The following is a 26,617-nucleotide window of genomic DNA, read 5'->3' as shown; positions in this document are numbered from 1 at the left end:
CTGGATACATGACTGCTGGGTTGCATTTCGGTGGTGCGTCGGCCGGCAAGGATATACAGACGTCCCAACTCCAGTGCTCTGAACCTCGTCGTCCTATCGCCATTTCGCTGTTGGTTGGAGCGTCGTTCACTATCACTAGTGATACGGTAGGATAGTGTGCTGGAAAGGCTCGCAGGAGCAATCGATTGTTCTCAGGTTTCTGCAACGATCGGTGACTGAAGCTGGGTCCATCGAAAGCGCGGCCCTTCAATTTACGATCGGGAGCAAGGAAGAGGGCCTGTTGAAGACGTATACTGCTCTGTATGACCTGTCGAAAGCTTTGTGAAATGCGTTGCGAAAGGAGCAGATCTCTTTGTGGCAGATGTAACAACACTAATTCAAGCAGCTCTGGTATGCGAAGCATGTGCTCTGCCGCCGTCTCCATCGTCGAGTGATCGCTGCTGTGGGATGTATGCCAGTGCCGCTGTGATCTTTCGTTCGTCGAATATACGGCACAGCATGAAGCGGTTTCGGCGATCCTTGTGGAATTGTACAGATTGAATCTCGTTGACATGAGGAATACGTTAAAAAGGGATGCAGAGCTGCCATCACTCACATGACCCGAGGTCCAGCATACACTGCCGATAACCTCGATTGTGGTATGCTTTTGGGAAGAGGCGCGCATGACCATGGCTCCCACTGTTTGGCCTGGCATGACGTTGCGTGGGGTTAATCTCACGTGGCATCTCTCCCTTATCTCCCCGCCCTATCACCCCTCACTTCACTTCTCCCATCGAGAAGTGGCCTACAGGTCGATGACTACGGCACGGCAGTGCCGGGCCCTTCTGAAAAGAGCAACCTAGACGCTCGTGTTTCTGACATCAAGGCGATATGCCTGCCACGACACGAGTGGACCCGCAATGGCTGAAATAATTCTCTTAATGTGGACATTAATGTACATTAGAATCTACAGCATAAACATGATGAGGACGCCGAGGAGCGATCCAAGTCCGTGCCGGCTGGAAAGCGAGGTCTGCACTCCTTCTGATGATTGAATTGCAGATGTCTTAGCACTACCACTGGCAGAAGTCGCTCCACTGGTGACCTTCGGGATTGATATGCTTCCAGTTGATGATCCTAACGACGAGCTTGGCGAAGCTACCGTCTGACTCGATTGAGCAGTAACAATCGTCGTCGACCAGGCTGCCAGTGTCCCGTCCTCAACAATCCCGCTGGATTGTGCACTGTAGGTGTGCCCACTGAGTGTGAGAGCGGATCCGCCAACAGATAGGGTGGTGCCGTCGATCGCCATAGCATCAGGAGATGTAGAGACTTGGTACGCTGTGATTGTCTGGCCAGCGGCTGTAAGAATAGCCTGTACGACCTTCCCCACATGCGACCCACCGCTGACATGTGTTGTTCTCTGACTTGGATCTGCTGCTACCACTGTCGAAAATGGCACGACTCTGCCGTCTGCACTGAGGCCATTAGTACCAGCGCTAACCACGGCGCCACTCACTGTCTTCGCTTCGCCGCCGACAGTCAAGGTCGTTCCGCCCACGGCTACCACATTGGAAGTGTCTGCTAGTCGATAAGCCGTGACAGTCTGCGAGCCCAGTGTAACCACAGCCTCGATTTGAGTCGTTGGAGACGCTGCCTCGAAGACAGCCGTGTTCGTACTGCCACTCTGAGCTACGACCAGGCCAGTACTTGCAGCAGAAATTGTTGCGCCGCTGATGGCGATGGCAGATCCCCCAATGGAAAGAGTCTGTCCTGCCACAACAGCTGCGGAGCCAGATAGGAGTACGCTAGCAGTGTATGCCACGCCCCCTGCAGTCACGACCGCTTGCGAAGAGACTGTACGCGCTGGAGCTGTAATCACTGGCACTGTCTGTAAGCCAACTACGAGACCACTTGAGCTAACACTGATGGTCTGCCCAAGGACGACAGTAGAAGCGCCTTCTGTCAATGTAACGCTCGTTCCCGAGGTCTGGACGATCGCGGCTGAAGAGCTGGCGCCTGGTAGAACGGTGTATGCTTGGCCGCCCGCGGTGACAGTGGCTTGGGGTGCAGCGACAGTGGCAGAGTCCGCAGCATCCGCAACCGCACTGATGGTAGTGCTTGTGCGTTGTTCTTGTACCGGATCTGTGCCATCGACGGCAGGATTGCCGCTATTTCGACTCGCAGTGTTCGCACTTGACTGGGCCGTAGGATCCTGCTGACTAGATATTGCTGATGTCGTCTGTTTTGCAGGACCAGATGGATCACTGGAGCTCTGTTGGGCTTGGGTGAGAACACCAAGCGCATTCGATGGCGAGGTTTGGCTCGTGGCTTGCACTGTATCACCAGAACTCACCCCTGAGACTTTTCCGGTGGTTGTCATAGCGACGTATGCTGAGCTTGACCGTGCAGACTTCACAGCCCCGACTGACGACTGCGCTTGTGTCGGTGCGGTACTACTGCTGCTGGAGCCGGAGTACGCAGCAGGTGCGACCGCCGTCGCAGAATTTTGTAGCGGGCTACTGGCGCTACTTTGAGCTGCCGCCGAGGTGCTGGTAGAGACAGAGATTGGAAGTGCCGTTGCGGAGGCAGTTGGCGAGGTAGGAGTCGAGCTGGGAGATGCTGCAGTGCTCGTTGTGCCTTGGCCAGCTGGAGTCGTGGGTGTGGCTTCCACGTCGGTCGGCTGTAAGGCCTTGGGTGGGTCGTATACGCCCTGATATGATCAGTGCCAGGCTAAATCAGAAACGCGTTCACTTTTGCACTGACCTGCCAGAACACATCGCAATTCTTCCAAGCCGGATCAAGACTCAACACGTGCTGTGGTACGGACAGGACGGGCTTGTAGTCTGTGTAGATCGTACTGCAGAAGGAGTCGAAGCAGCTTGGCTGATCGAGGTAGACAGAGAGCGGCACGGGCGTCATCGCAAGGTTCGTATAGTTCATGAATGCCGGTATCCAAGTCCCGTGGAAATGAGGAGCGTCCGGAACCATCTGCGGCCCAAGTGACCCATGTATCGAGCTCACTTGGTCCGGGAGCATGGCGATGATGCTTCCACTGTGGTTCCTACCTACTGGCTGGCTGCACTCATCGAAGGCCCACGCAGAGTCGAAGGAGACGTACACGCTAGGTGAGGTCATCGTTATACCTTTGAATACTGTTGTTCGAGTAACATTTGGCGCGTGCGTGATGGGTATAATCTGCGTGCTCGTCGATACGTTCAGGCCGGAGCCAATTGTGTGAAGAGATGTTGTCGCGACTGGCCAGTACAGCAAGTCTACAGTGCCACCAGTGATGGTACAGTAATTCGGATTGCAACCTGATATGCATGCTGTCATTGCGTTGCCGGGGCTAGAGCATCCTGGTTGTGTCGCCGTTAACAACGTGTTGCTATAGCTGTAGATGTACGAAGTATACGTAAACGGCGAATACGTAGTGGACAAACTCTGCGATCCTGATGCCAGGCCTACCACAGTGGAGGCAACCTCGACAAAGGAGGTACTGTCACGAATGAGAGTCTGGGTGAGGGTTGTGGTGGCATTCTTGGTGATCTGGGCGATGGTCGACACCTGGGGATCGAGGTATAGGGACGTGGATGTGAGAGTGGCGATCGCTGTCGCATTCTGGGTGAAGATGGCCCAGTCGGACTCGCAGCTGGAGAAATATTGGCCACACGTCGATAGGCAGCCTGGATCAGAGTACGCGCAGCTTGTGGCGTAGGTGTAGTTGTGCCAGGTTGTGTATGGGCTCGGAAGTGTCCCGTTGCCAGACATGCTTGTCGTCAAGCTGGAGATGGCTGTAGATGTGGCTGACGCTGTCGAATTGGTGAATTCATTGCTGTAACTCAAGCTCGTGCTGCTTGACACTGTTGATGACGTGGTAGAAGACGCGGCCACACCAAGACCACTGAGGATATAGCTACCTACACCTCCACTTGTAGAAGAGGCCTTGTCACTTGTGATATCGCTGGTGGAAGCTGAGGAGACACCACTGGCTGTAGACATGCTGTTCCTTGTGCTGGAACTGCCGTTCGATGTGGTGTTGCGGATCGCTATTCGCCGTCAGAGTTCCCGTTCGCGCAGGGCAGTACTCGACCAACTTACCAGAGGCCACAGATATGCATGAGGAAATCGCGCCGCAAGTTGTAATGACTGTAGGAGAATGCATCGCAGCGGCCTTGTCAAGGCCAGGTGTCAGTTGCTACAAGGTCCAACGAAGAGAGGGAAATGAATGGCAAGAAGGCATTCCACGACTCAGCCACGAGCAGTATGTTGCATGCAATCAGAGATGCAGTAGATCGAAATGTCAGCCCTACTGTCAGCAGGGGTATCGTTCACTGGGAGCAGACCGTGCGAGAACCCGCACACTGCCTAGGATTGATTGCATCGCTTCTTGCAACCAAAGGTCACCTAGATAGCCTACGAATATAGCCCCTCGAGCATTCTCAGCAATGAACGAGAATGCCTCGTCAGATCGCGATCGCTGCGTATCTCTCTGTTGGAGCATTTGCTTCATCGATCCGGACTTGGGTGTCACTGTAAAGCCGTCGCGAGATGCGCCAGGCAAGAGCAATGATTTACGAGATGGTGATGCATATCTTGGTTGCTAAGCTGACTTCCAAGACGGGATATGGTCGTGTAGGTGACTCGAGTGGTGGGAAGAAACCTTAGCGGCCAGGGGAAACAGCCTGTAACAGGCCTTCAATATATTCTGCATTAGTAGCCAAGACTAATTTCCGGTTCGTGCTGACATGTGCTTCGCCGATAGTCTGGACGCTGAGGGCGTTGGGGCCGGATCTCGATATTATGCCTGCTTATGGAGTCCCACGAAACAATATCGCCATCGACGCGGTTTCGATGAAATCTATAGAGGTGGATCTGCGGGCCGAAATCTAGACATCCTCGGCGTTTTCTCCGCCCAGATAACATTTCGTACCTGAAGGTGCTGTAACACACGTCTCGATAAACATCAACATGCCCTCCTTACCTTCACCACCATTCATAGAGGTGCCAGGCATCGCGAACTTCCGCGGTGTAGGCGGTAGCCATGTCGGACCCGGACTTTTATACAGGTCCGCTGATCCTTCGAAGGCCACGAAAGCTGGTCTGGAGAAGATGAGACAAAATTTAGGTAGGTGAGGATGAGATATCTCTATGCTTGACTTGTCTCTCGGCACGTGCGTAGTGTTACTGAGCTTGCTTGGCAGGCATCAGAATGATTTTTGACTTGAGGTCTGCTCCTGAGATCAAACGAGATGGAAAGGAATGGGCTAGTGTCCCTGTAGACGATCCGGATGTGTTCAAGGCACATGGCATTGAGCGACAGTGGGTGCCAGTCTTTGCTGAGGAAGACTATGGCCCCGAGCAAGTCGCTCTGCGATACCGAGAATACACGAAGTCCGGCTCAGAGGGTTTCGTCAAAGCATACCACGACATACTACTCGCAGCACCGAAGTCGTACGGAACAATCTTCCGCTACCTTGCCAAGGACAAACCGGCGCCATGTTTAATCCACTGCACAGCCGGTAAGGACAGGACGGGAGTCCTGATCGCACTACTGCTGTTGCAAATCGGTGCACCGGCAGACGAGATAGCAGACGAGTACGCCCTCACAGACCTTGGCCTCGCAGAAAGGAAGCCAGAATTTATCGAGCGTCTTCTGTTGAACCCAGCAATAGCTGGTAATCGCGAAGGCGCCACGAACATGGTCTCGAGTAAGAGGGAGAATATGCTGGCCAGCATAGAGATGATACGCAAGGAGTTTGGGAGCCCCGAGAAGTACATGAAAGAGTATTGTAGATTGAGCGATGAGGAGATACAGAAGATCAGGAAGAATGTGCATGAAGGCGCTCTTGAGCATATGGGGAGATCGTAGCTCGCTAAGGTAAAGATGACTCGAGAATGCGGACCACATCCGATTGCCAGCGTGGTAAAACACGTATGGACAACCAAAGCACTCGCACTGCAACCATGTACCACTAGGCAGCACTTCGTACTGCATCCGTGAGCCTTGGTCGAGCTTCTCGGACCATTTGAGCGCTGACATGAGCCAACCAGCATCAATGCCGGTATTGGGTTTATGCATGTGCAGTAGGCTTGTGAAGTGGAAAATCTGTCAGGCAGGATTCGTATAGTGGCATTGTCTACTGCCAAGGCATCTGTTGTGCTGATCTGACCCAGACTAACACAGGAATGGTCGTCGCTGCCTTTGGCTCGCCCTTTCGTAGCCCGCTGGTGCAGCCTTGGGCAGGATTGAGATGCATTGAATGCGCCACATTCGGCTCAGCTGAGTGTTGTCCAAGCCAAATCTGGACTGAAGGTGCGCAATGAGTGGCAAAGTCGGTCGCGAGCCTACTATACCGTCCATGATTGAGATGATCAATGACGTGCACGAAATCAGCAATGTATGGCATATGTGCATGTGTTCTGGTTGTTGAAGTCGTACAGGATGCACGTCACCGTCGTCAAGCGACAGGGGTGTCCGAAGCCGTTGCCATGCGATGGCGCAGCACAAACTTTGGCTTATACCCAGCCTTTTGATGGTGAAGTAAGCCGTACCACTGGTACCTTCACAATACGACGCTGCAAATAGAATCTCCAGACCGCAAAAGACAGCCTCATTCAACAATCACATTGTCGGCGCCGTTGCTACCGAGTGTATCTGTAAGTTCACACCCACCATCTTCTGGCTTGACTTGTTCGACATTGCCAAGTCTGAGCGTGCTTGAGACAGCGTGGAAAGACGTTTGCGGCTTCTAGACAAGGCAGAGCGGACGGTGCTTGGCTACTTCTTGTTATAGGCGAATCATTGATCTACCAGAGAACGACTGCTTGGCTGCTGTCCACAAGGCTTTGCCGAGAAGTGCTTCGCAACACACGATATGTCGTACGACCGTCCGAGCAATGAGTACGACTACCCACGACCGCCATACGCCAATCATACCGCGCCACATGGAACAGTCTCGCCCGTGAGTGGTCGTGGCTCCATTCGATCGTTCCAGCAGAATAACGCGTGGCGACCTTCAGGACCACCTTCGATCCAAGAGTCAGCACCACCTTCGCCAGCCAAAAGGATAGCACAACCACATCATTACCAGGCAGCACCGCGAAACGATTACCACAATGATCCGACCTCTCCAGCACCGTTCAGCAGACATACGAATTCGGTCTCTAGCAGAAGCAGCTACGCAAGCTACGGTGTTCCTGCGACAGCTCAGGTTGGTGTTCGTGTGAACGGACGACGACTCTCACCGCCGATGGAGGCGTACTCGAACGCTGGAGCACTCCGCGACATTGACAATCTGTATGGTGGCCGGACTATGATCACACCTTCTCCTGAACCCCAGGAGACGCCTGCGGATCGTCCTTTTGGCAAGCCACCGGTTCAGTACGCAGAACCTAAGGTGCTTCTAGGGCCTGATCACAGGGCAGCAACTTCACAGAACTCGGTCGCGCCTCTCTTACCTGCCGCTCAGGCTGCTCAGCCGGAATATGAGGATGATGGCAGGCCGCACATGCAGCATAGAAGAAGTATGCCACTTTTCGAGGCTGCGGGCATGCGGGATTCCTATGAACAGAACTATGTGAATCAGCAGGGCGATGGGTATGACGACCGTGATGATCACATGCCTCGTGGCGCAAGTCATGACTTTGACAACTTCCATGAGCAACTCACACCACAACAGCGACAAATGGAGTTGATGTCTGATATGCCTCGTCGTGTTCCAGTGGCCTCTCGTGTGCCCGATAGTGCAAGAGGTGCTGGAGGCTATGCACCTGCTCCGGCGAGCAGAGCACGCGGCATAGACTCCGATCACGGTGACCTGCGAGGTGACGAAGATCGAGCACGAAAACGTCGAAAGTGGACGGTGCTCATCATCATTGGCTGCATAGTTGCTGCGGCAGCCGCTGGAGCTATAGTAGGCGGTGTTCTCGGTGTGAGAAAGTCGAACAAGACCCATGGCACTGCAGGCACTGGGTCAGGCTCCGGTAACAGCAAAGGACTATACGACATCAACTCGTCTCAGGTTCAGACATTACTCAACAACAAGAATCTGCATCGCGTGTTCCCAGGCATGGACTACACGCCGCTGAACGCACAGTACCCGGCTTGTCTCACGAACCCACCTGACCAGAACAATGTCACGCTTGATGTGGCCATGCTAGCCCAGCTCACCCCAGCTATAAGATTGTACGGCACAGACTGCAACCAGACAGAAATGGTCCTCACAGCCCTCAACCAGCTGAATTACAACAGTAGTATACAGATCTGGCTCGGAGTCTGGCTAGGCAACAACGCTACTACAAACACCAGGCAAGTGGACCAGATGTACGACATTCTGTCCACCTACCCATCCTCCCACTTCGCCGGCGTAATCGTTGGCAACGAAGTCCTTTTTCGCAAGGACCTGACCGAAGCAGAGCTCGGCCAGCAATTGCAGGATGTGCGAAATAACCTCACAGCGAAGAACATCCATCTCCCAATATCGACTTCCGACCTAGGAGACGACTGGACGGCCTCCTTATCGGCGGACACAGATATCATCATGTCCAACATCCACCCTTTCTTCGCGGGAGTCACACCAGACGAGGCACCAGCCTGGGCGGATAACTTCTGGCAGACACACGACGTGGTCCTCGCTGACGCCTCTGCCTCGGGCAAGGGCTGGCCAAGCAACATCATCTCTGAGATCGGATGGCCGAGTGAGGGCGGCAATGACTGTGGAACTACGAATGCTTGTGCTAATGCTACTGCCGGGGCGGTAGCGAGCGTGGAGAACATGAATACTTTTATGGACGGGTGGGTTTGTCAGGCGCTGGCTAATGGGACGACGTACTTTTGGTAAGTTTTGTGGCCGGACTCTCTTCTGGCTTAGATATTGTATACTAATATTTCTGGTGCAGGTTCGAAGCTTTCGATGAGCCTTGGAAGGTCCAGTTCGATACTGACACAGACAAGTGGGAGCCGAGATGGGGTCTCATCGACTCCAACCGTAACGTCAAATCGGGTCTGAAGATCCCTGATTGTGGTGGAAAGACACTCTCGACAGCGTATTGAGCGTCTGGCACATGGTCATGAGCGAATGAAGAGGCATAGGATTCAGTATGGCACGCTGCATCATGGATAATGGTGGATGCTTGTGATGGGGATACCCAAGAGATGCATGAGTACGATAATGAGTATGAAAGTAATGTAGCATGCGTTGTATATAGATAATCAAAATTTGGTCGTGATAATTGCTACCCTTTTCCAGATGCACACCCAGCCAAAGTCCATATGTCTCAAGGCTTCTCATGTGGTATGATCATACCGTTGCGCAGGAGCGTTATAGTAATAAAGTACGGCACGCGCTAATGGGGTATCACAACGTCTCAACCATATATGCGAACACATGTACTCCTACCCCGTCCCATCCCATCCACGAATGACCACCACCATACATAGCTGCGCCAGCCACCAAATTTAGATTTCGTCCGGATCCTTCAGACCGACCTCACTTATGCCACACCCCCTCCCCATCCTGCACTCCAATCTCATACCCCAACAACACCTCCGTCCCAAACCCCTCCCACCCCCGATTCCCGGCCGCAGACAACATAAACCGACACCCAGAATCCACGAAAATCTCACTGATCGTCCCACCCCTATGTCCAGGCACAATCGTGAAAGGAACCGCGGACCTCGCCCGCCCCTCAATCTCATCGTGTTTGAGGTCGTAGATCCGCAGGATATCTTGGCTGGCGCAGACGAGGTGGCGGGAATTGGGCATGGCGCGGACGCTGTAGACGGGTCCCGAACCGGCTTGGAAGCGGAATTGTCGGGTCGGGGCGCTGGAGGTGGAGGAGAGTTTGTGCATGGAGTATTCGTCTACGCTGTTGTTACGTCTTCCGGCGAAGAAGGTGTTGCCGTCGGGGGACCAAGTTGCCCCTGTGCACCAGGGTGGTGTGGAGTCGAAAGGGCGGAGGACGGCGATGGGGTTTGGGAGGCGGCGGTCCCAGAGGCGGATGGTGCCGTCTATGCTTGTTGAGAGGAAGGTGCTTTCGGACTGGGCTGGGAGGTCCGCTGCGGCTGTGGAGGAGGTTGTCGTGCTTGTTGGATGATGGAGGCTGCTTTCGTTTGTTGGTGGGGCTGTGAGGGGTTCGTCTGTGTGTGGCAGGCCGTTTGTGAGGGGAGCGGTGGTTGTGTCTGCTGAGTCGGCAGCGAAGAGGGCGTCCGTGTCTATCTCGTCTGCTTGTGTGCCATTGGATAGATTGTTCGTACTGTCCACATCGATGGTAAAGTCCGCATCAGTGCCAGGTACTGTTGAGTCGAGTGGCTGCACGGGTCCTCCATCGCCCATACCAGCCATCTCCGTGTCCACTTCTCCCGGCGCATCCTGATCAGTATCCTGTAGACCATTCGCGAGTGCTCGACTGAGGTCATCATCCTCGCCGAAAGCGTTGCCTGCGCTGCCACCGTTTGTATTGTCTTCGCCGAACAATGAGCCATGGTCGTTCTCACCGAAGAGACTACCATCCGGTGAGCCCGCGGCATCTTCATCGCCACCGCCAATGTCAAAGCCGTTGCCGAAGATACCATTAGGCAGTGGCTTCTCGCTGTTGTTGGAAGAGAATGTCCCGTTCGTCGATCTTATCATGCTGTCTGGTACTTCAGGTATCGATGTATCGCTCATTGGCCTCATCTCGATAGAGCTGATCTGACTATCCGAGCCTTTGAATGAGCGCTTCAACTTACCTGTCTGCATATCCCAGTCGTGAATGTTCTTGTCCCAGCTCCCGGATAACAGTTGCGTTTCGTCCTGGCTCAGTCGAAGTACCGAGACAGCACTGGTGTGTTCTTTGAGAGTGGAAATGCGAGTACCAGCCTGATGTCTGCAAGTCTGCAGGTTTATGCCGCCATTCTCGGTACCCGACAACAGCCACAATGCCTGGTGCTGAGCGGCAAGTGAGTACACCGGACTCGTCCATTTCTCTTCGCCACCCTCACCCCTCGTCGGCGTGCGTAGAGTCGCATCCTCGTTCTCCCAGTACGTCAATAGCGAGCCAGCCTTCATCACACTATCCACAAATGGATGCTTCTGCGCAACAGTGAGCGGCACCTTGCCATTGGCCGTGTCGATCCAATTGTACATGCGCACATAGCCGTCGGTACCGCCAGAGAAGACCCACTTCATATCGGGAGTGGCGGCCACAGCGTTTATGGAAGTGGATTGTGGTGCTGCCATAGTCGGGACGATGTCGTAGGCTTGCGCTGTGAGAGACTCAGGTCGCGGCGAAGGATGCCATGATGCTACTATGCCTGCCCCGGGTGATCTCGCGGCCGAGTTCCGAGGCGAAGGTGATGTGCGAGTGAGCGAGGGTTGTGTCGGTCCTGGTAACCGGCGGGCTGGTAATGACTGAGAGGGTCGTTGTGAAGGTGAGTCGGGTTGGTCTTCGTCCTCATCATCGTCGCCATTGTCGTCCTCGTCTCCTTCTTGGTCATCCTCGTCATCCTCATCACCTTGCGCATCGTCATCTTGGTCGCCGTCCTGATCTCCATCGGCATCGGCATCCTCCATCTCCTCGTCCTCATTCTCGAACTCATCCTCGGCTGTAGGGTCGGCATCGTCGAAGTCTGCCATGACCTATCTAGCTGGATATGCTGTCACGGTCTGTCCGAGCTCTGGCGTGCTCCTGGAGTGAGCTGGACGAATACGGTGGTAGTCAGTGAGCCGCAACACCGCCTCAGCCAGGTCGTAACGAATCTCTTCCAATGCGTCTCTTACTACTCCTCCGCGCTGGCATTTGTGGAATTATTGCCAGTCATAGGATGAATTTACCACGTGGTAAATCTTTACATCTAACCCTGGTGACTGCAGCACTCAATTAGCCAGAACATTCTCCTGGAAGAAGCTCGAATGATTTCCAAATCCCAGTTGCTCGCAGCTGCCCTGCAGCACGGTCCAGCGGTCCGAACCTTACTCGAATAGGATTATGGAGACGCGACTGCCGTTCTGCTCTACTGCTTCACCTTCGCGACACAGCATGGCTGCGCTCACGGCCGATGTATGTCCCGGCTGCACGCAATGGCGTTGCAGTACCGCGCGTTTGTACAGATGGCGCAGCAGTGCGTAAACCAGACTAGTACGGCCGAGAATTGGTGCATTCTTGGCAAACACCTGATGCAAACGCATGTCAAGCACTCTCACCATAGACGACTAGACTACAGGTAGCTGCTGCGCTCAAGGACAGCGAGGGGCCAATGCATCTTTTGCTGCACACCTTGGCGTCACTGATCTCTCAGTTACCGTTCGGATGCTCACACGGAAGTACTTGCGGACCTCAAGCTCACCAAGTTGCATTCACCAGATCGCTCTTTTGCATCCTCCTGCTTCTCTTAGACCAGATAAGCAGACGAGGAGGGTCAGATTGCTGCTATTACCCGGTTTGCTGGAGCGTTTTCGGTTTCCCGCCGAAAGTGCATGCGCAATCGAACATGACGGCTGCCAACCCACCTCATGCACCTTCCCGCCTGGCGGAGAACTGCGCTCTTTCCTTTCTCGTCAGAAGTAAGTCGCCGCTGTTTGCAAACCCCACATCACACCTTTGACTTGACCTTCCACCTTCAACCACCAAGATCTGCACTAAGACAAACACACAACACACATGCACTTTCGCACACTGACATAAATAGCCTTGTCAGTGACACGTACAGCGAGGTCCAAACATGAACGAAGGGCTGACGGAGCGTTTCGGGCGCTCTCGACGCGTCTTCAGGCCAGAGCCCGGTCGCGACGTAGCAGAGGTCTGTATTCAACCACCGCAACTCAATCTCAAGGTGCGAGAGTACTTTGAAGATGCCAAGAGGGCGGTCGAGGGTGGCAGCTGGCTACTTCGTCCGGAGATCCCCTCGGCAGCCGAGATCCTGGACATTGACGAGACCGGTTCGGACTCATCATCAACCTGTGTCGAAATCGTGCCAAATAAGCCAAAGGGAGCTTGGGAGTCTAAGGGTACGTCCAATGTCACTGCGCTCACATTCGACCCCAATGCATCCGAAGCTGATGGCCACTCTATAGAGGCCTATCTAGGCGCACAGTACGAATTGCTACGAGAAGATGCAGTCCGGATGCTGCGGGAAGCGGTCTCATTGGTACGAGTAACGCCCGACGCCAAAGAAGACGCGTTCAACGGCAAAATCGGCCTGTACGAGAAGGTGAACACCCCGACGATCACGCACGGACTTCGATATACTGACATCCGCCGCAGGTCCACGTCTGCGGTATGATCTGTTCGGGTCGCGGGGTCGCAATTCGCGTCACATTCAGCCTCAGTCGCGTCGGCAAGCAGATTCGATGGGAGCAGAGCAAGCGTCTCATTACTGGTGGTCTTGTGGTCTTGACACCAGCCAAGGACATGTTCCAAAGCAAAGCCATCGTTGCTACTGTTGCCGCTCGCCCTATATCTGGTGCGCTGGATCGAAATCCGCCAGAGATCGATCTCTTCATTCGAGCGGATGAGCTGGAGCTTGACCCTACTGTAGAATGGGTGATGGTAGAGGAGAGGCAGGGCTTCTACGAGGCTCATAGACATACTCTAATGGGACTGCAGAAGATGACGAGGGAGCGGTAAGCACTCTGTCCCAAACAACTTACCAGCGGCACCAGCTGTTGTATCGCTCGCCAGCAGTGCTAACCTCTGCGATCAGCTTCCCACTGGCCGAGCATATCGTCGAAGTCAACCCCACAGTCTTATCTCCGCAGCACGTCGTCGACAACCCACTGGCTGACCTCACGTCTGTTCTACGCAACAACCGACACGAGACATACGAGAAGATTCACATGCTTAAGCACTGGCCTGCTCAACCCTCAAGTGATATGGATGCGTCTCAGCTGGCAGCGCTTCGCCGTATGCTTACGAAGAAGCTGGCGATCATTCAAGGTCCTCCGGGATGTGGCAAGACTTATGTCTCTGTTCAAGCTATCAGGGTCATGCTCGCAAATCACAAGCCTAAAGACCCACCAATCATCCTGGCCTGTCAGACCAACCATGCCATTGATCAGCTCTTACGTCACGTCGCGGAGTTCGAGAAAGACTTTGTCCGTCTGGGGGGAATGTCCAAGGAGAAGGAAGTCATCAAACCTCGCACTCTGTACGAAGTTCGCCAGTCAGAGTCTCGTGACAATGTCGCCGGATGCTTTAAGCAAAACGCCAGAAGGAAGATGAAAGATCTGGAGAAGGAATTTATCTTACTGCTGTCACCCCTGGAGCCTACCAAAATACCGCTGGACTTTCGCATGCTCGAAAAATTTGGTCTTCTCACTCCCAAACAGGCCGATACGCTCGAGTCTGGAGCCTCAGAGTGGGTGCAGGACAAGAAGACTAATGTGACTGACGCGCGCACCTCACCGTTCACAGTGTGGCTAACCAAAACGCTTATTGCTGTGCCACCGAAGCAGAAGCCGGAGCTGTACGAGTTCCCACTCGAGGAGGCGGATCTTGGCTTCGAGCAGCTCAAAGAGCTAGAAGCTGAGAACATGGCCAAGGATGACGAGGATTTCGACACTCTCAGAGGCTTACGACTGCCACTTGCCGACAACTTCACGTGCCGCAAGGTTACGGGCGTCACAGCAGCCAAAGTGAAGGATTTACTGAAGCAGCAAGACATGTGGAAGATACCGGAGGCCATGCGCGGCGAGGTATATCGCTACCTCCAAGGTGAGCTTAAGAACCAGCTCCTTACCGGCTTCCGTGAGAAAGCCAAGTTCTTCAACGAGCAGGCTGGAAAGCGACGCATCGGCCAATTCGAGGAGGACGAGATCATACTGAAGGAGCAGAAGGTTATTGGCATGACAACGACCGGTTTCAGCAAATATCGCGCTCTCTTGTCTGCGCTGCAGCCGAAGATCGTGCTTATCGAAGAGGCTGCCGAGACGCTTGAGGCCCCAGTCACGGTCACTTGTCTGGCTTCGGTGCAACAACTCATCCTGGTGGGAGACCACAAGCAATTACGTCCTCACTGCCACGTCAAAGCGCTTGAGGCCCCAGAGTACAGCTTCAACATATCTCTCTTCGAGCGTATGATCGAGAACGGTATTGATTTCGATATGCTCGCCAAACAGCGTCGCATGATCCCCGAGATCCGTCGCATACTCTACCCTATCTACGGCGACAAGATCAAAGATCACCCATCGGTACTCGATTCAGCCAAGCGACCTAACGTACCAGGCATGGGTGGAATCAACTCGTGCTTCTTCAGTCATGATTGGCCAGAGCAGCGCGATGATCAGATGTCAGCACTCAACAAATCTGAAGCCGAGATGGTCGTTGGCATGGCGGAGTACCTGGTCTGTAACGGTGTGGCCGGCCGAGAGATCACCATTCTGACCTTCTACAACGGCCAGCGCAGGTATCTGCTTCGACTTCTCGGGGCATCGCCTGTCCTGGTTGGCAACAAGCCTGTCGTGGTCACGGTCGATTCGTACCAAGGCGAGGAGAACAGGATCGTGCTTCTGTCGCTAGTGCGCAGCAATGAACACGGCCAGGTCGGCTTTCTGGATGTGGATAATCGTGTCTGCGTTGCTCTGTCCCGCGCTCAATGCGGCTTCTACATCTTCGGTAATGGAGCGCTCTTATATGATCGCAAGACCAAGAAAGGGCAGAAGAACACGTGGCGTGCTATCCTTGACATCTTGGCTGGCACCAAACAGATCAAAGATCGTCCTACATTTCAGCCAACCCGGCTCTTTAATCATCTGCCAATCACATGCAGCAACCACGGCACGCAGACACAGGTCGCGGATCCTTCGGATTGGCAGACTGTCAATGGTGGCTGCACGCGCGAATGTGACGGTCATCTACCTTGTGGACATCCTTGTCTGCTCAAGTGTCATCCCTACGGTCACGACGAGGTGCCATGTCAACAACAGTGCGGCAAGATGCTCCCATGCGGTCATGCCTGTGAGAAGAACTGCGGTGATGTGTGCTCATGCGCACAGTGCAAACCAAAGCGTCCAGTCGATACCACAAACTTCCCTCGCAAGCACCACGTGGAGTACGATGGCCAGGAGCGGCTGTCACGGACATCAAGCACTGAGTCATGGAAGTTGTTTGCTAAGGAGGAGAACGTTCGGTACAACATTGCTGCTTCTGCTCCACCATCCAACAACACGAGCCCGCAGAAGCCTTTGCGACTGGAGCCTGTCGATGAGAAGCTGCTTGATCTCGATGAGGAAGTCACGCCAAGGTTGAGCAAATTGTTGATGAGCCAGATGGATGGTACTTCGGAAGGCAGTGGCAGGACGATCACGCAGAATCTGTATGAGCGTGGGGGTGGCGCGCATAGTGATGATAGAAAGGGCAAGATGAAGCATGAGGAGTGTGGCGGCGGGAATTTGATTGTGGTGGATGAGGAGACCAAGAGTCATGCCAAGGACTGGAGTAAGGAGCATAGCCTGCTTGATTGAATGAGTGATGGCTTGGGGGTGCAAGACTGGGATGGCGACGGTTGAGATGCAGAGACTGCGATAACACAAGGTCGCACTCTTGCAGTCTGCGAACATTGGGGTAGTCAAAGTGGGCTGCGATTATTGCTGGTGGCTTCTGATTTGAGGTATGTCACATCGCTAGCTATCGCTAGACAAGGATCGCGACTTTATGATTACTTCAGCGAAAGACGTATTGATCGCCCAACACGATTGCCGTTGCAAAGTCTCGAAATGATCGACGACGGCCACTTCACTCCCACAAATCTTGACCAGGGTTCCAGATCCTGCACTCGAGTCGCACAAGACTCTTGATCACATGCTTACCCGAGGCAAGACCTCCATCGACAGCGTGAGTGCATGCGAGGAGTTGGCTCGGCTGGCTCTGATTGGTGGCCTTGCAACATTACTAGCGTCATATGAGTGGCTTGCCGCTAGTACCAGTGCTACCTGTTTGCCGTTTCAGGGCATAATACCTTCGAATTTCCAGCTCGTTCACCATCTATAAACCTCACATATCAGCCGTCACCGCCATTGGTGCATGATCACATATTCCGCAGCCATGGACGGGTTACGGAAAGGCGTCGCAGAGTGAGGGAGGTCATCCCATGCCTTGTCAACAGTCGTTCGTGAGAAGCTGACAGAGCGGCAGGCTATATGAGGACGGAGATTTCACCGACTTCACGATCCGTTGCGGCCAACACACATTCTCAGTCCATAAGATGGTGATCTGTGCGCAGTCAAGGTACTTTCGCCCGGCTTGCAGTGAGCAATTCGCGGTAGATTTACTTCTCCTCATGCATGCTTGTGGGCTATTTCTGATATGGTGTAGGAGGGTAGCAAAAAAAGCATAGATTTGAAAGCGAGCGGAAGCGACCACGACGACGACGGGTGTGATGATGCGGAGGCGATCAATTTGATGGTTCATTTCTTCTACTATGCCGACTATGAAGCCCCTGCATTGTCAGACTTGCCCACCACTCAAAAAGTTACAAAGCCAGCCGTAAAGACTTCCTACAAGACTGGCTTCTTCCCAGCTGATGCACGAAAGGTCGGCAAGAAAAGTAAATCCATGCCATCGCAGTCAGATGAAGAGGATGACGAGAGTGTGGTTCCATCTGATGGCAATGTGGTGATGCATGCCAAGGTCTTCGCCGCTGCCACCAAGTACCAGGTCTTCTCGCTGCAGGCTTTGGCATCCTCGAAATTCAAAGCCGCGGTCAAGCTGAGTTGGAGTCATCACGGTTTCGTGGAAACCGCTCGGATTGCTTATACCACAACGCCAGAAGACGTTCGTGCTTTGCGCGATATTGCGGCACTGACTCTGCACAGCCATGACAGTCTACTAGACAGTGCGAGGATTCAAGGGCAGATGCTTGAGGTTCAGTCGTTGCCTTTCAAACTGCTGCGCATGGCTCGTTGTAAAACGGCAGTGGTCGTCCCAGTGGATGCGGAGGGTCTGAAGTGCGAGGCCTGCGGACAGGCTCCATTCTTTGTCCAGTGTCCGGATTGCGGAGGAGAATTTTTCGGCTGCTGCAGTGATTCCTGCCAGTGCATCAACTACTGAAGGCTGTGCATTCCACAGTATCGAAAGAGATATCGTGGAAGAACGGTATGGTCGTGAACGACGGCTTAAGGTGAATCAGACGTGATCGAGGCGTGTACTCTGTGGTGATTGATGGGAGGGTTGCCGATGCTACTTAAGGAAGACAAGTACAGCTTCGCTACCCCTGACCGTGACTGTCCCATCAGCCGCGAGCATCTCTTGCTGTACTTTACCGCTAGGGACACCTCCTTCAAATGTCTGTCCTGCCCACTTGACATCCGTAGCATTCTTCGAATTGACATACGGCGCTGTTAGACGCTTGACATAGGTTTGTGAAGAAGAACCCCAACCGTGATGAGATTGTCCCGCACCTGGTATGTTGATCTTGACGGCAAAATCGCTGGTCGAGTTGGCGTAGTATGGCTGCATATTGATGATGGCTATCTTGCTGACCGTAGCATTGTCGTAGAAAGCATACGCGGCGAAGCGATCTGCGTCAACACCTGCTGGTGCGGCGAGAGAAGTCACCCGACTTCCATTCGTCGCAAACGCCTCTGCCAGAAAAAGCTGGCCTGCGAAGCTGGGCAAAACTCTAGCCGGTCCACGAAGCGAGGTGTTGGTCGGGTAAAACATGTCGTACGTGGAGTAGCCAGGTGATCCATCACTGGCTGCTGAATTAACCTGGTCGCTGCTCTGGAATACGAGCGCAGCACCTTGGTGCAGGTTGCAGGAGCTTGCGTTTCTGGTGGCGTATATCAGCTCGCTATCAATCACCCACAGAGCTTGGGCAAAGGTATCGGTCACGTTTGGGTTGCCGGAGCACGATATCGAATTGAATTCGCCGATGACCCACTTGCTTCCAGAGTCAAGAGCTGCTTTGGCGGAAGGGTAGATCTCATTGTCTGCGTATACTGCCAAGCCAGTATGGTTGAGAATATTGCTTGTCGTGGCCAACGCAGCCCGAGCAGGATCACAAGTCGAGAACGGATAGGAATGGATGGAGTACTCCGCAACTTGGTGAGCAGAGTCTATGCCGGCTGGGATGATGTCCGCCGGACGTACATTGAGACCAGACTCGTCCGTGGTAGCCGAAGATGCCCACCACCGCTCACCTGGGAAAGCAGCTTCACCGGCTTTCGCCACCTCCTGATTGACGGCTGTGTCGATGGTAGCAGTCCAGCTCTTCCATTGCTGGACATAAGCCGCAGTGCTATCGTTCCATCGAGCTTTCGGGTAGTTCGTTGGCTCGTTCCCTAGCTCAAAATACTCCACCAGGTCATTCTGATACATGACTGATGCCAGAGCCATGTCTCGTGCAATGTCCAGACTGCTATTGCCAAAGTTGAGGGTAGACACGAATTTCGTGCCATTTGGAAAGTTCGACCAGCTTTCGTAGTAGGCTGGACCGACAGTCGTCCTGTAGACTCCGCCAGCTTTGCTTGTCTCTCGGACAGATTCGCCGGCCTTTGGATCAAAGATCATGCTATCCATTGTAATACCACCGGGCCTGATGATAGGACGTCCGCCATGCTGATGAATGAGGTCCAAGAGCCGGAAAGCCAACGGATTGGGGCTCGTGCTGTTGCCGAAGAACTCTACCCAATATGCTGGCTCGAAGGAGAAGGAGGAGAAGGACGGGCTGTGAGCAATAGAGGCACCAGAGTCATCCTTTGGTACTATGAGCTGTACAGCACTGCTATGATGAGGTTCAGTTGGGTGAGAGATGACTCCCGGGCTCGAAGTTATGGCATATGCTACGGGTAGGAGGAACGCGCGAGTCTTCATTCTGGCAGATGCTGGCGAAATGGAAGTACAAGGCGAAGTGGACACCGAGATCGGGCGAACTATATATCATTTCTCTTGAGTTTACAAGTCGGCTACAGCTCGACCGACTCGCATAGCATAGGATGTGATCATCGCATGTTCGCGTCAGGCCAAAGAGCAGGACGGAAGAATTGTGGGTGAAGTAGATTCAGTTGCGGAGATGTGGAGCCGCGAACTTTGGAGTGAGAGATTGATTCCTCTTATGTTACGGAATACGACGGTTCTAAGCTTCGAAGTAAGACAAGGTCGGATAGTAGTAAGTTCCATCTACATACATACTTTGGTATGCACTCATTGCTCATACATAACAGTGTGGGTATCATGACTCCGTGCCCAATGCTCAAACGCTCAAACGCCGATGATTGCTTGTGTGCGTGACGACTGCCTAATCCAATGCTAATGCGCCTACGTCCTGGCAAACTGCGCATAGTTCCAACCGTAAATTCAATCCCGTTTCTTCCACGTATCTGGGCTGCTGAGGAGAGCATGTGTAGCCATTGGAAATGCTAGCTTGCTTTTGAAGCTGACCTGATGGAAGAATGCAAGCAGTCTCGGCCGGGTATCGACCTCAAGGGATGTCCAGTACAACACCACCAACTCATCGTGTCACAGCGATTGTTGAGGATCAGTGCCGCCAATGCCTACATTGACACTGGGATACCACGCTCCAGCTTGAAGAGATCAAGTGCCAGACTCGGTAGCTCCTGAATGATTGCCAGAACGTCAGGAGTGCGTGCAAGCTGTGGATGACAACTGAACGCTTCGCAGATTATGCCCCGAAGACCACGATCGCCGTCAATCGTAGAGCAGTAGACTTCTTCGATTGCTTCTGGAAAATCTGCCGAGTCGTAATGACAAGCCATTGCCATCTCGAATTTGGAGCGAGATATCTGCTTCAGAGAAGGAATGTCGTACTTCTCTGCAAGTGCATAGACCCGAGCATGTAGCAAAAGATGAGATTCGTCCTCTGGTAAGTTCTCATCACCTTCTACAGACTCATAGTCGGTATCGTCGTCAGCAACAAGGGGTGGCGTTCTTGAGCGTCCTCGTTGTGCTTTCTCGGTGAGGTCAAATGGTACCTTTTCGTCCATCGATGAAACGGGCGATACTGGGCTTTCTGGCGTGTAGCAGCCTGCTGCTGCGAGAAGTGGATCGCAGACCAGTGACATGTCGATGCGCTTTAGCAATTTCTTCCGCGCATCCGAGGAGGCTCGATGTCGGAATATAGTCGCTCTCGGTTGTTCTGGATGGTTCAAATAGTCCAAGTGGTAGAAGACTATGCGTTTCGTCAAACGTCAGATCGTTCTGGTTCGAGACACGCACATGTTGACCTACAATGTATCATTTGATTGACAGCCTCTTCATCGTCGTCTGAAAGGTCAATCATACGGCTGTCTGCTTCCAGGAATGAACTGCCACAAGCGCCGTCAAAGAAACCGCTGCGCGAGCATATGATTGCTCTGTGAACAGCCCATTGCCGGTAATTGCACACGACCGTCAAATCTGAATATTTCCCGCCAACGTGCAGCCTGCGTCGAGCATTAGTACCACCCATTGTTGCGACGGCAGAGAGTTTGAAATCGGCGAAGGGAGACTTACGCGGACAGAGCATTTAAGAGATCGATTTGTGGACAGTCAACAAGCGAGGTCGCAGAATCCGAGGAGGCCATTGCGCCGTTTGGAGTCAATCTTCCGGACCGCGCAGGCGAGTAACAATATGGGGAATGACCCTGCAGTTACTAGAGCCGAAGAGTCGGTTGGATTCAGCCGGTGGAGATCGGTTCGGAAAGCAAAAGGTGGTCGTCGTGACGCCGGAGTTACAAAGGATACAGTACTGTCATGAAGGCCTTTAAGAGATCTCGAAAAGATGCGCGCCTGTGGCATCTGCATTGAGGATATACATGTCAGCAACAAAGAATTCTGACAGGGTGGTGTGAGCGAGACGACACCCTGTCAGGTACTGGCCTTTCACAGCAAGCGATTTACACGCAACGCCGTGGACGCACTTACGCGTTGCGCCGACTGCTGAACACTGGTAAGTTGCCGCTAGTCGACCACAAGACTTATTGTAGAGAGGCGCAGATGCCAGACAGGCGTCAGATGCTACACACCCATGCAAGCAGTTGCAGACGGCAGATGGCCGAATGCCACTTTCCCCACGTACAACTCCGCCGCTACGGCGCTGTGTCACACCTTTGGGAAAACTTTGCAGAAACTGAAGCTCGCACGTGGCCGAAAAGTTGTGCAAGTGCCAGATCAACCAGTCGGAGTGTCTCAGGCATATGCCCGTGGGTTCTCAAGTCCTGAAAGGGATTGGTGAAGTACAGTGTACTCGAGATCCGGAAGCATATTGCATCCGGCAGAGAGAAAAGAGAATAAGGCGGCTCCTCTGCCTTGAAGCGCCAGAGAAAACTTCAGCGATTGGCGAGCCGGCGAGGAGTATGCTCAAACAATCTGCTTGCATCTAAAACAAAGGAGAAAGCAGCGGCCCGACCTTCACAAGACTCCCGCTATCAGTGTTCTAGATCCAACGCTGATAGAGCGACGGGAAGCAATACACTTCTTCAGAAGCACGGCCTGTCCAGGTGAACGATCATTCCGGACCATTGCCTTTGGTGGCCCTACACAACTGATTGAGGAACTGCATGTCTCGCCTGACCCAGCGCAAGCTCCTTCTCGTAGCTCCAGCAGACCTCAAGACAAAATGGAGACGAGCCTGCTTGCAGATTCCCGCTTCAAGCGCCACATCCCGGCTGAGGCATGGTGATTATCTTTCTGATAGGCCGGTTGATAACACCAAAGGAGCTGAGCCCGACAGCTCGGATCAGCCTGACTGTACGATCACGACACGCTGTTGATTTTATTCTCGACCTCAACCAGCCGCAAAGTGACTGCACCCTCCAAGCGGATGTCGTATCCAAGACCCGCCCCTGAAACTCCATCTACATGGTCACAGAGCCATGTTGTGTGCGCGTGCTGTCGTGGCGACCCGTCAACCTGTACATTCGTTTTCGACATGCACAGGGCTGCAGGGTCTGGACATTGACGGTTACACAACAGGACGCACGTCTCCCATTCCCAACCCAAGACCCTGAGCAGTCTGTGGCGTGCTGAGTGTGAATTATCAGTCGTCAAGGTATGGGAGAAGCATGTTAACATGATGTTTAGAGTCTCAAGAGAGCTGTCAGCTCTCGTTGTCATACTACTAATGAGTGTTCACTACTGATGCATTGAAGCCATGGTCGTGACAGAGCCCTCATAAGCAATCCCTACACAGAGCGTACTGCGGGAGTGGAAAGTGCATGATGCGATGGACGTGGTTGATGCTCCCTCACGCATGGCGTGACCACGTTGCAGAGTGCATCCCGTAGACATGTTACGAGCGCAGACCTGCGAGTGGCCCACGGGATGAAAATCAGCTTCACTGCGCGGATGTCTTCCCAGCACGCTATACAACAGCTGCCAGTCTTGGCACTGCATTCGTTACAGTACTTCCATGCACATCCATGCATGTCAGCATCTCGAGGCGAAGCCATATCACACTCTGTTGTGCTCGCTTGGGAACTGATCCGAAGGCTGTCTAGAACGTTGATCCGCAAGTTTCGAGGCAAGCCCTCGCATGTGGGCTACCTTTCTTATTCCTGAGGCAAGGCGAAGAAGATATTGGCCAAATGGCTGAAGCATGAATAAGGTGAGGGGCCCGTCCTAGTCTTGTAGTGGTAGCAATGGAAAAGTTGCCGCGATAGACAATGTGAAGCAGTCATCGTCTTGTGGCTTCCATGACAGGATTGATTCTACGTGGTTGTCCCTAGCACGATGAAAGCTCGGTTGATGCCTTGTGCTGCAATGGTCTTCGCTGACGTTGTGAATATGATCAAAATCAGTTTGAGGGCAAAAATTGCTACATCTAAACAGTGCCACGAGTCATTCAACAGAAGCCACGAGAGCAAGCAGCTGGATGACGTAAGCCAAACGAACGACAACATCTCTCGAAAGCTCAATTGAGACACACTCAACACATCCCACTCGATCAACGAAATCACATACTCGGTAGGTCCTGATTTGAGTCAATACCGACCCTGGTTCTGCTGCAGCTGTGCAGCCACGATGGTGTCTACCTCAGGAGATTTCCAGCTGTCCGTAACACTTCGTGGCCACGACGAGGATGTAAGTATCTCATGCTCCTCAGACCCTAATACAACCACGGATTGTAGCACACCTTTCGCACATAGCATTCACTTACTGGCTACTTAGCGAGACCAGACCTCGTTTGGCGCCACTTTCTATAGCTGAGGCTGGAACTAATTTTTCTTGAAGGTGCGGGCACTGGTCTTTCCTACACGCAAATTACTACTCTCGGCGTCTCGCGACAGCACAGTAAGGCAATGGAGTCTCACTGCACCAAACCCACCGACATACGACGACACTATTGCACTTCAAGGCCAGCATTGGTTCAACGGTCTTGCCTATTCGCCACCCTCAAAAGCATTTCCGGAAGGCGCTGTAGCAGCCGGAGGCCGAGAAACATTCGTATTTGTCAAGCATATTGGCAGTCCGCCTGATGCTGATCCACATCGCCTTCTCATTGGCCATGCTGGTAATGTTACCTGCGTAGCGTTTACCCAGGATGGAAGCAAGGTGATAAGTGGCGGCTGGGACAGTCAAGTCTTCGTGTGGGATATTGAGGCTGGTAATGTTGTCGCTGAGCTTAAAGGTCATGGTGCGCCAGTGTGGGGAGTGATGGTGTACGACGAGAAGTTCATCTTGACTGCCTGCGCGGATAAGATGATACGATTATTCGACGTCAACGGCAAAAGTCTCGCCACGATCAAGGGCCACACAGACGTTGTGCGGTGTTTCTGCAAAGTACCCACGGGGCACTGGTCCGGAGCAGCATTTGCATCAGCAGGCAACGATGAAATCATTCGGTTATGGACTCTGGACGGCACTGCCATGGGCGAGCTGCACGGCCACGAGGCTTACATTTACAGTCTTGCGATTCTGCCGAACGGCGACATCGTGAGCTCTTCAGAAGACCGGACTGTGCGCATATGGCGGGCTGGCAAATGCATCCAGACCATAACACATCCTGCCATCAGCCTGTGGGCAGTGGCCGCATGCTCTGAGACTGGAGATATCGTGACTGGTGCAAGCGACAAGATCATTCGTATCTTTTCGCGCGATCAAGAACGACAAGCTGATGCTGAGACGATTCGCAACTTCACCGAGAGCAATCGCATGTACGCAATACCTGCTGAGACTGCTAGTCAAGGCCAACCTTTTCAGAAAGAGAACCTTCCTGGTCCCGAGGCATTGCACTCGCAAACAGGTGAGAGGGACGGGCAGCAACTGCTCATCCGCGAGAATGACGGCAGTGTGACTGCCCATCTCTGGTCGAGCTCGACGAGTCAGTGGAACTTGATCGGCACAGTGGTCTCAGGTGAGGGTAGTGGCGGCGAGAAGAAGAGCCACGAAGGCAAGGAGTATGACTATGTGTTTGATATCGATATCGAGGATGGCAAGCCTCCACTCAAGCTACCATACAACTCGACAGAGAGTCCATGGGATGCCGCAAAGAGGTTCTTGGAGAGGAACGAGTTGCCGATGTCATACTACGAACAGGTCGCGAACTGGATCTCGGATAATACCAAAGGTGCTCGCATCGGGCAATCAAATCAGCCTCCGCCACCTCAGCAGGATCCGTGGGGTACGGAGAGGAGATATCGCCCTGGTGATGCTGGAGATGGCTCTACTTCGGGTCAAAAGAAGTTGCCGCAACGAAGCTTCGTTACCATCCTCGAAGGCAACGCTCAAAATGCAATCAGCAAAGTTACAGAGCTGGCCAAGAGCCAGCAAGACAGTACATCGTCCATCAGCGAGCAAGATCTGTCGGAGCTGCAGAAGCTCGCGGACCAGCTGAGCAAAAGCCCATCCGACCCTCATCCTACACAAAGTCAGATCAACACACTCTTCGTACCGGTTGCACGTTGGCCTGTCAAGGATCGTGTTACAGCCATCGCCCTCCTTGCAAGACTAGCAGTCTCACCTTCCTTCGTCACTGCTACTTGCTCGGGGGAGAACTCGATTGTCCAGAATCTGGTCTCAGCTGGTCTGTTGCAGCCAAATCAGCCTACTGCGAACAACGCCGTACATGCCATCAGACTTCTCGTCAACCTGTTCGCCTCAGATAACGGTCGTCTCATCGTGGACGGCGAGTTCGACTTCATCCTCAAGCTCGTCAAGCCATTCGCCGAAAACCCGGAATCACCTGCTCAGTACAAAGCTCTTGCATCACTGTACCTCAATTTTTCCGTCCTGCTTACCTCAGGTGCACCTTCCACAGAAGCCGCTCGTCGTGAGGCAAGAGCAAAGGTCTTACTCATCGATATTGCGACTCTGCTTGAGAGCGAGAGTCCGCATGCCACAGATGGCGATGCCTTGTTCAGGGTCTTGTGCGCTCTCGGTACGCTGCTTACGCTGGGTGATGGTTTCAGGGCTGAGATGAAGGGTGGTGTTGCTGGGACGCTGCATCTTTCTGCTTCAAAGCCGGGCGCGCAGCAAGGAACTGTGAAGGAGGTCATGCAGGAGATCAGGGACGAGATACGTAGAAGGCCGTCTGGTAGCTGTATGCTAGTCATGGCTGCTGCCGACGTGAACTGAATACTGCATTTCGCCGTATTGAGCTTGCGGAATGACAGACGAGGATCGTAGTAGAGCATATAGGCACCACGACCAGATCTCTATGGTAGTGTCAACAGTAGATCAGTACATCCAGCATACGATTCAATATCCAAGACAAGAATTCTGC

General features: G+C 53.3%; 9 protein-coding genes across 9 annotated transcripts; 5 read left to right on the top strand and 4 right to left on the bottom strand.

The window, feature by feature from the left end:
• Positions 1-946: 946 nt before the first annotated feature.
• LTS14_004573 (uncharacterized protein) lies at positions 947-3,981 on the bottom strand (the record flags this gene model as incomplete). Its single annotated transcript, XM_064837274.1, has 2 exons — positions 947-2,692; positions 2,746-3,981. The coding sequence occupies 2 exons, from the start codon at positions 3,979-3,981 to the stop codon at positions 947-949; spliced, it is 2,982 nt and encodes a 993-aa protein (XP_064695233.1).
• A 969-nt stretch (positions 3,982-4,950) lies between these two features.
• LTS14_004572 (uncharacterized protein) lies at positions 4,951-5,851 on the top strand (the record flags this gene model as incomplete). The annotated part of the gene is made up of 2 exons (XM_064837273.1): positions 4,951-5,107; positions 5,184-5,851. 2 exons carry the CDS (start codon positions 4,951-4,953, stop codon positions 5,849-5,851), a joined length of 825 nt encoding a protein of 274 aa, XP_064695232.1.
• A 1,006-nt stretch (positions 5,852-6,857) lies between these two features.
• LTS14_004571 (uncharacterized protein) lies at positions 6,858-9,034 on the top strand (the record flags this gene model as incomplete). The annotated part of the gene is made up of 2 exons (XM_064837272.1): positions 6,858-8,818; positions 8,881-9,034. 2 exons carry the CDS (start codon positions 6,858-6,860, stop codon positions 9,032-9,034), a joined length of 2,115 nt encoding a protein of 704 aa, XP_064695231.1.
• Positions 9,035-9,470: 436 nt separating this feature from the next.
• Positions 9,471-11,597, bottom strand: SPT8 (Transcription factor spt8; the record flags this gene model as incomplete). Its single annotated transcript, XM_064837271.1, has 2 exons — positions 9,471-10,618; positions 10,712-11,597. 2 exons carry the CDS (start codon positions 11,595-11,597, stop codon positions 9,471-9,473), a joined length of 2,034 nt encoding a protein of 677 aa, XP_064695230.1.
• A 1,085-nt stretch (positions 11,598-12,682) lies between these two features.
• Positions 12,683-16,421, top strand: LTS14_004569 (uncharacterized protein; the record flags this gene model as incomplete). Its single annotated transcript, XM_064837270.1, has 3 exons — positions 12,683-13,171; positions 13,225-13,583; positions 13,664-16,421. 3 exons carry the CDS (start codon positions 12,683-12,685, stop codon positions 16,419-16,421), a joined length of 3,606 nt encoding a protein of 1,201 aa, XP_064695229.1.
• Positions 16,422-17,001: 580 nt separating this feature from the next.
• LTS14_004568 (uncharacterized protein) lies at positions 17,002-18,006 on the top strand (the record flags this gene model as incomplete). Its single annotated transcript, XM_064837269.1, has 3 exons — positions 17,002-17,030; positions 17,092-17,218; positions 17,272-18,006. The coding sequence occupies 3 exons, from the start codon at positions 17,002-17,004 to the stop codon at positions 18,004-18,006; spliced, it is 891 nt and encodes a 296-aa protein (XP_064695228.1).
• Positions 18,007-18,135: 129 nt separating this feature from the next.
• LTS14_004567 (uncharacterized protein) lies at positions 18,136-19,770 on the bottom strand (the record flags this gene model as incomplete). Its single annotated transcript, XM_064837268.1, has 1 exon — positions 18,136-19,770. One exon carries the CDS (start codon positions 19,768-19,770, stop codon positions 18,136-18,138), a length of 1,635 nt encoding a protein of 544 aa, XP_064695227.1.
• A 680-nt stretch (positions 19,771-20,450) lies between these two features.
• Positions 20,451-21,364, bottom strand: LTS14_004566 (uncharacterized protein; the record flags this gene model as incomplete). Its single annotated transcript, XM_064837267.1, has 2 exons — positions 20,451-21,085; positions 21,145-21,364. 2 exons carry the CDS (start codon positions 21,362-21,364, stop codon positions 20,451-20,453), a joined length of 855 nt encoding a protein of 284 aa, XP_064695226.1.
• A 2,552-nt stretch (positions 21,365-23,916) lies between these two features.
• lub1 (WD repeat protein Lub1) lies at positions 23,917-26,469 on the top strand (the record flags this gene model as incomplete). The annotated part of the gene is made up of 2 exons (XM_064837266.1): positions 23,917-23,976; positions 24,127-26,469. The coding sequence occupies 2 exons, from the start codon at positions 23,917-23,919 to the stop codon at positions 26,467-26,469; spliced, it is 2,403 nt and encodes an 800-aa protein (XP_064695225.1).
• Between the last annotated feature and the right edge of the window lie 148 nt (positions 26,470-26,617).

The sequence above is a fragment of the Recurvomyces mirabilis genome, assembly GCF_035927965.1.
Source record: "Recurvomyces mirabilis strain CCFEE 5264 chromosome Unknown scaffold_10, whole genome shotgun sequence".
Classification (NCBI taxonomy): domain Eukaryota; kingdom Fungi; phylum Ascomycota; class Dothideomycetes; order Mycosphaerellales; family Teratosphaeriaceae; genus Recurvomyces; species Recurvomyces mirabilis.
The sequence above is the reverse complement of the archived record's forward strand: the minus strand, read 5'-3'. Positions and strand labels throughout refer to the sequence as shown.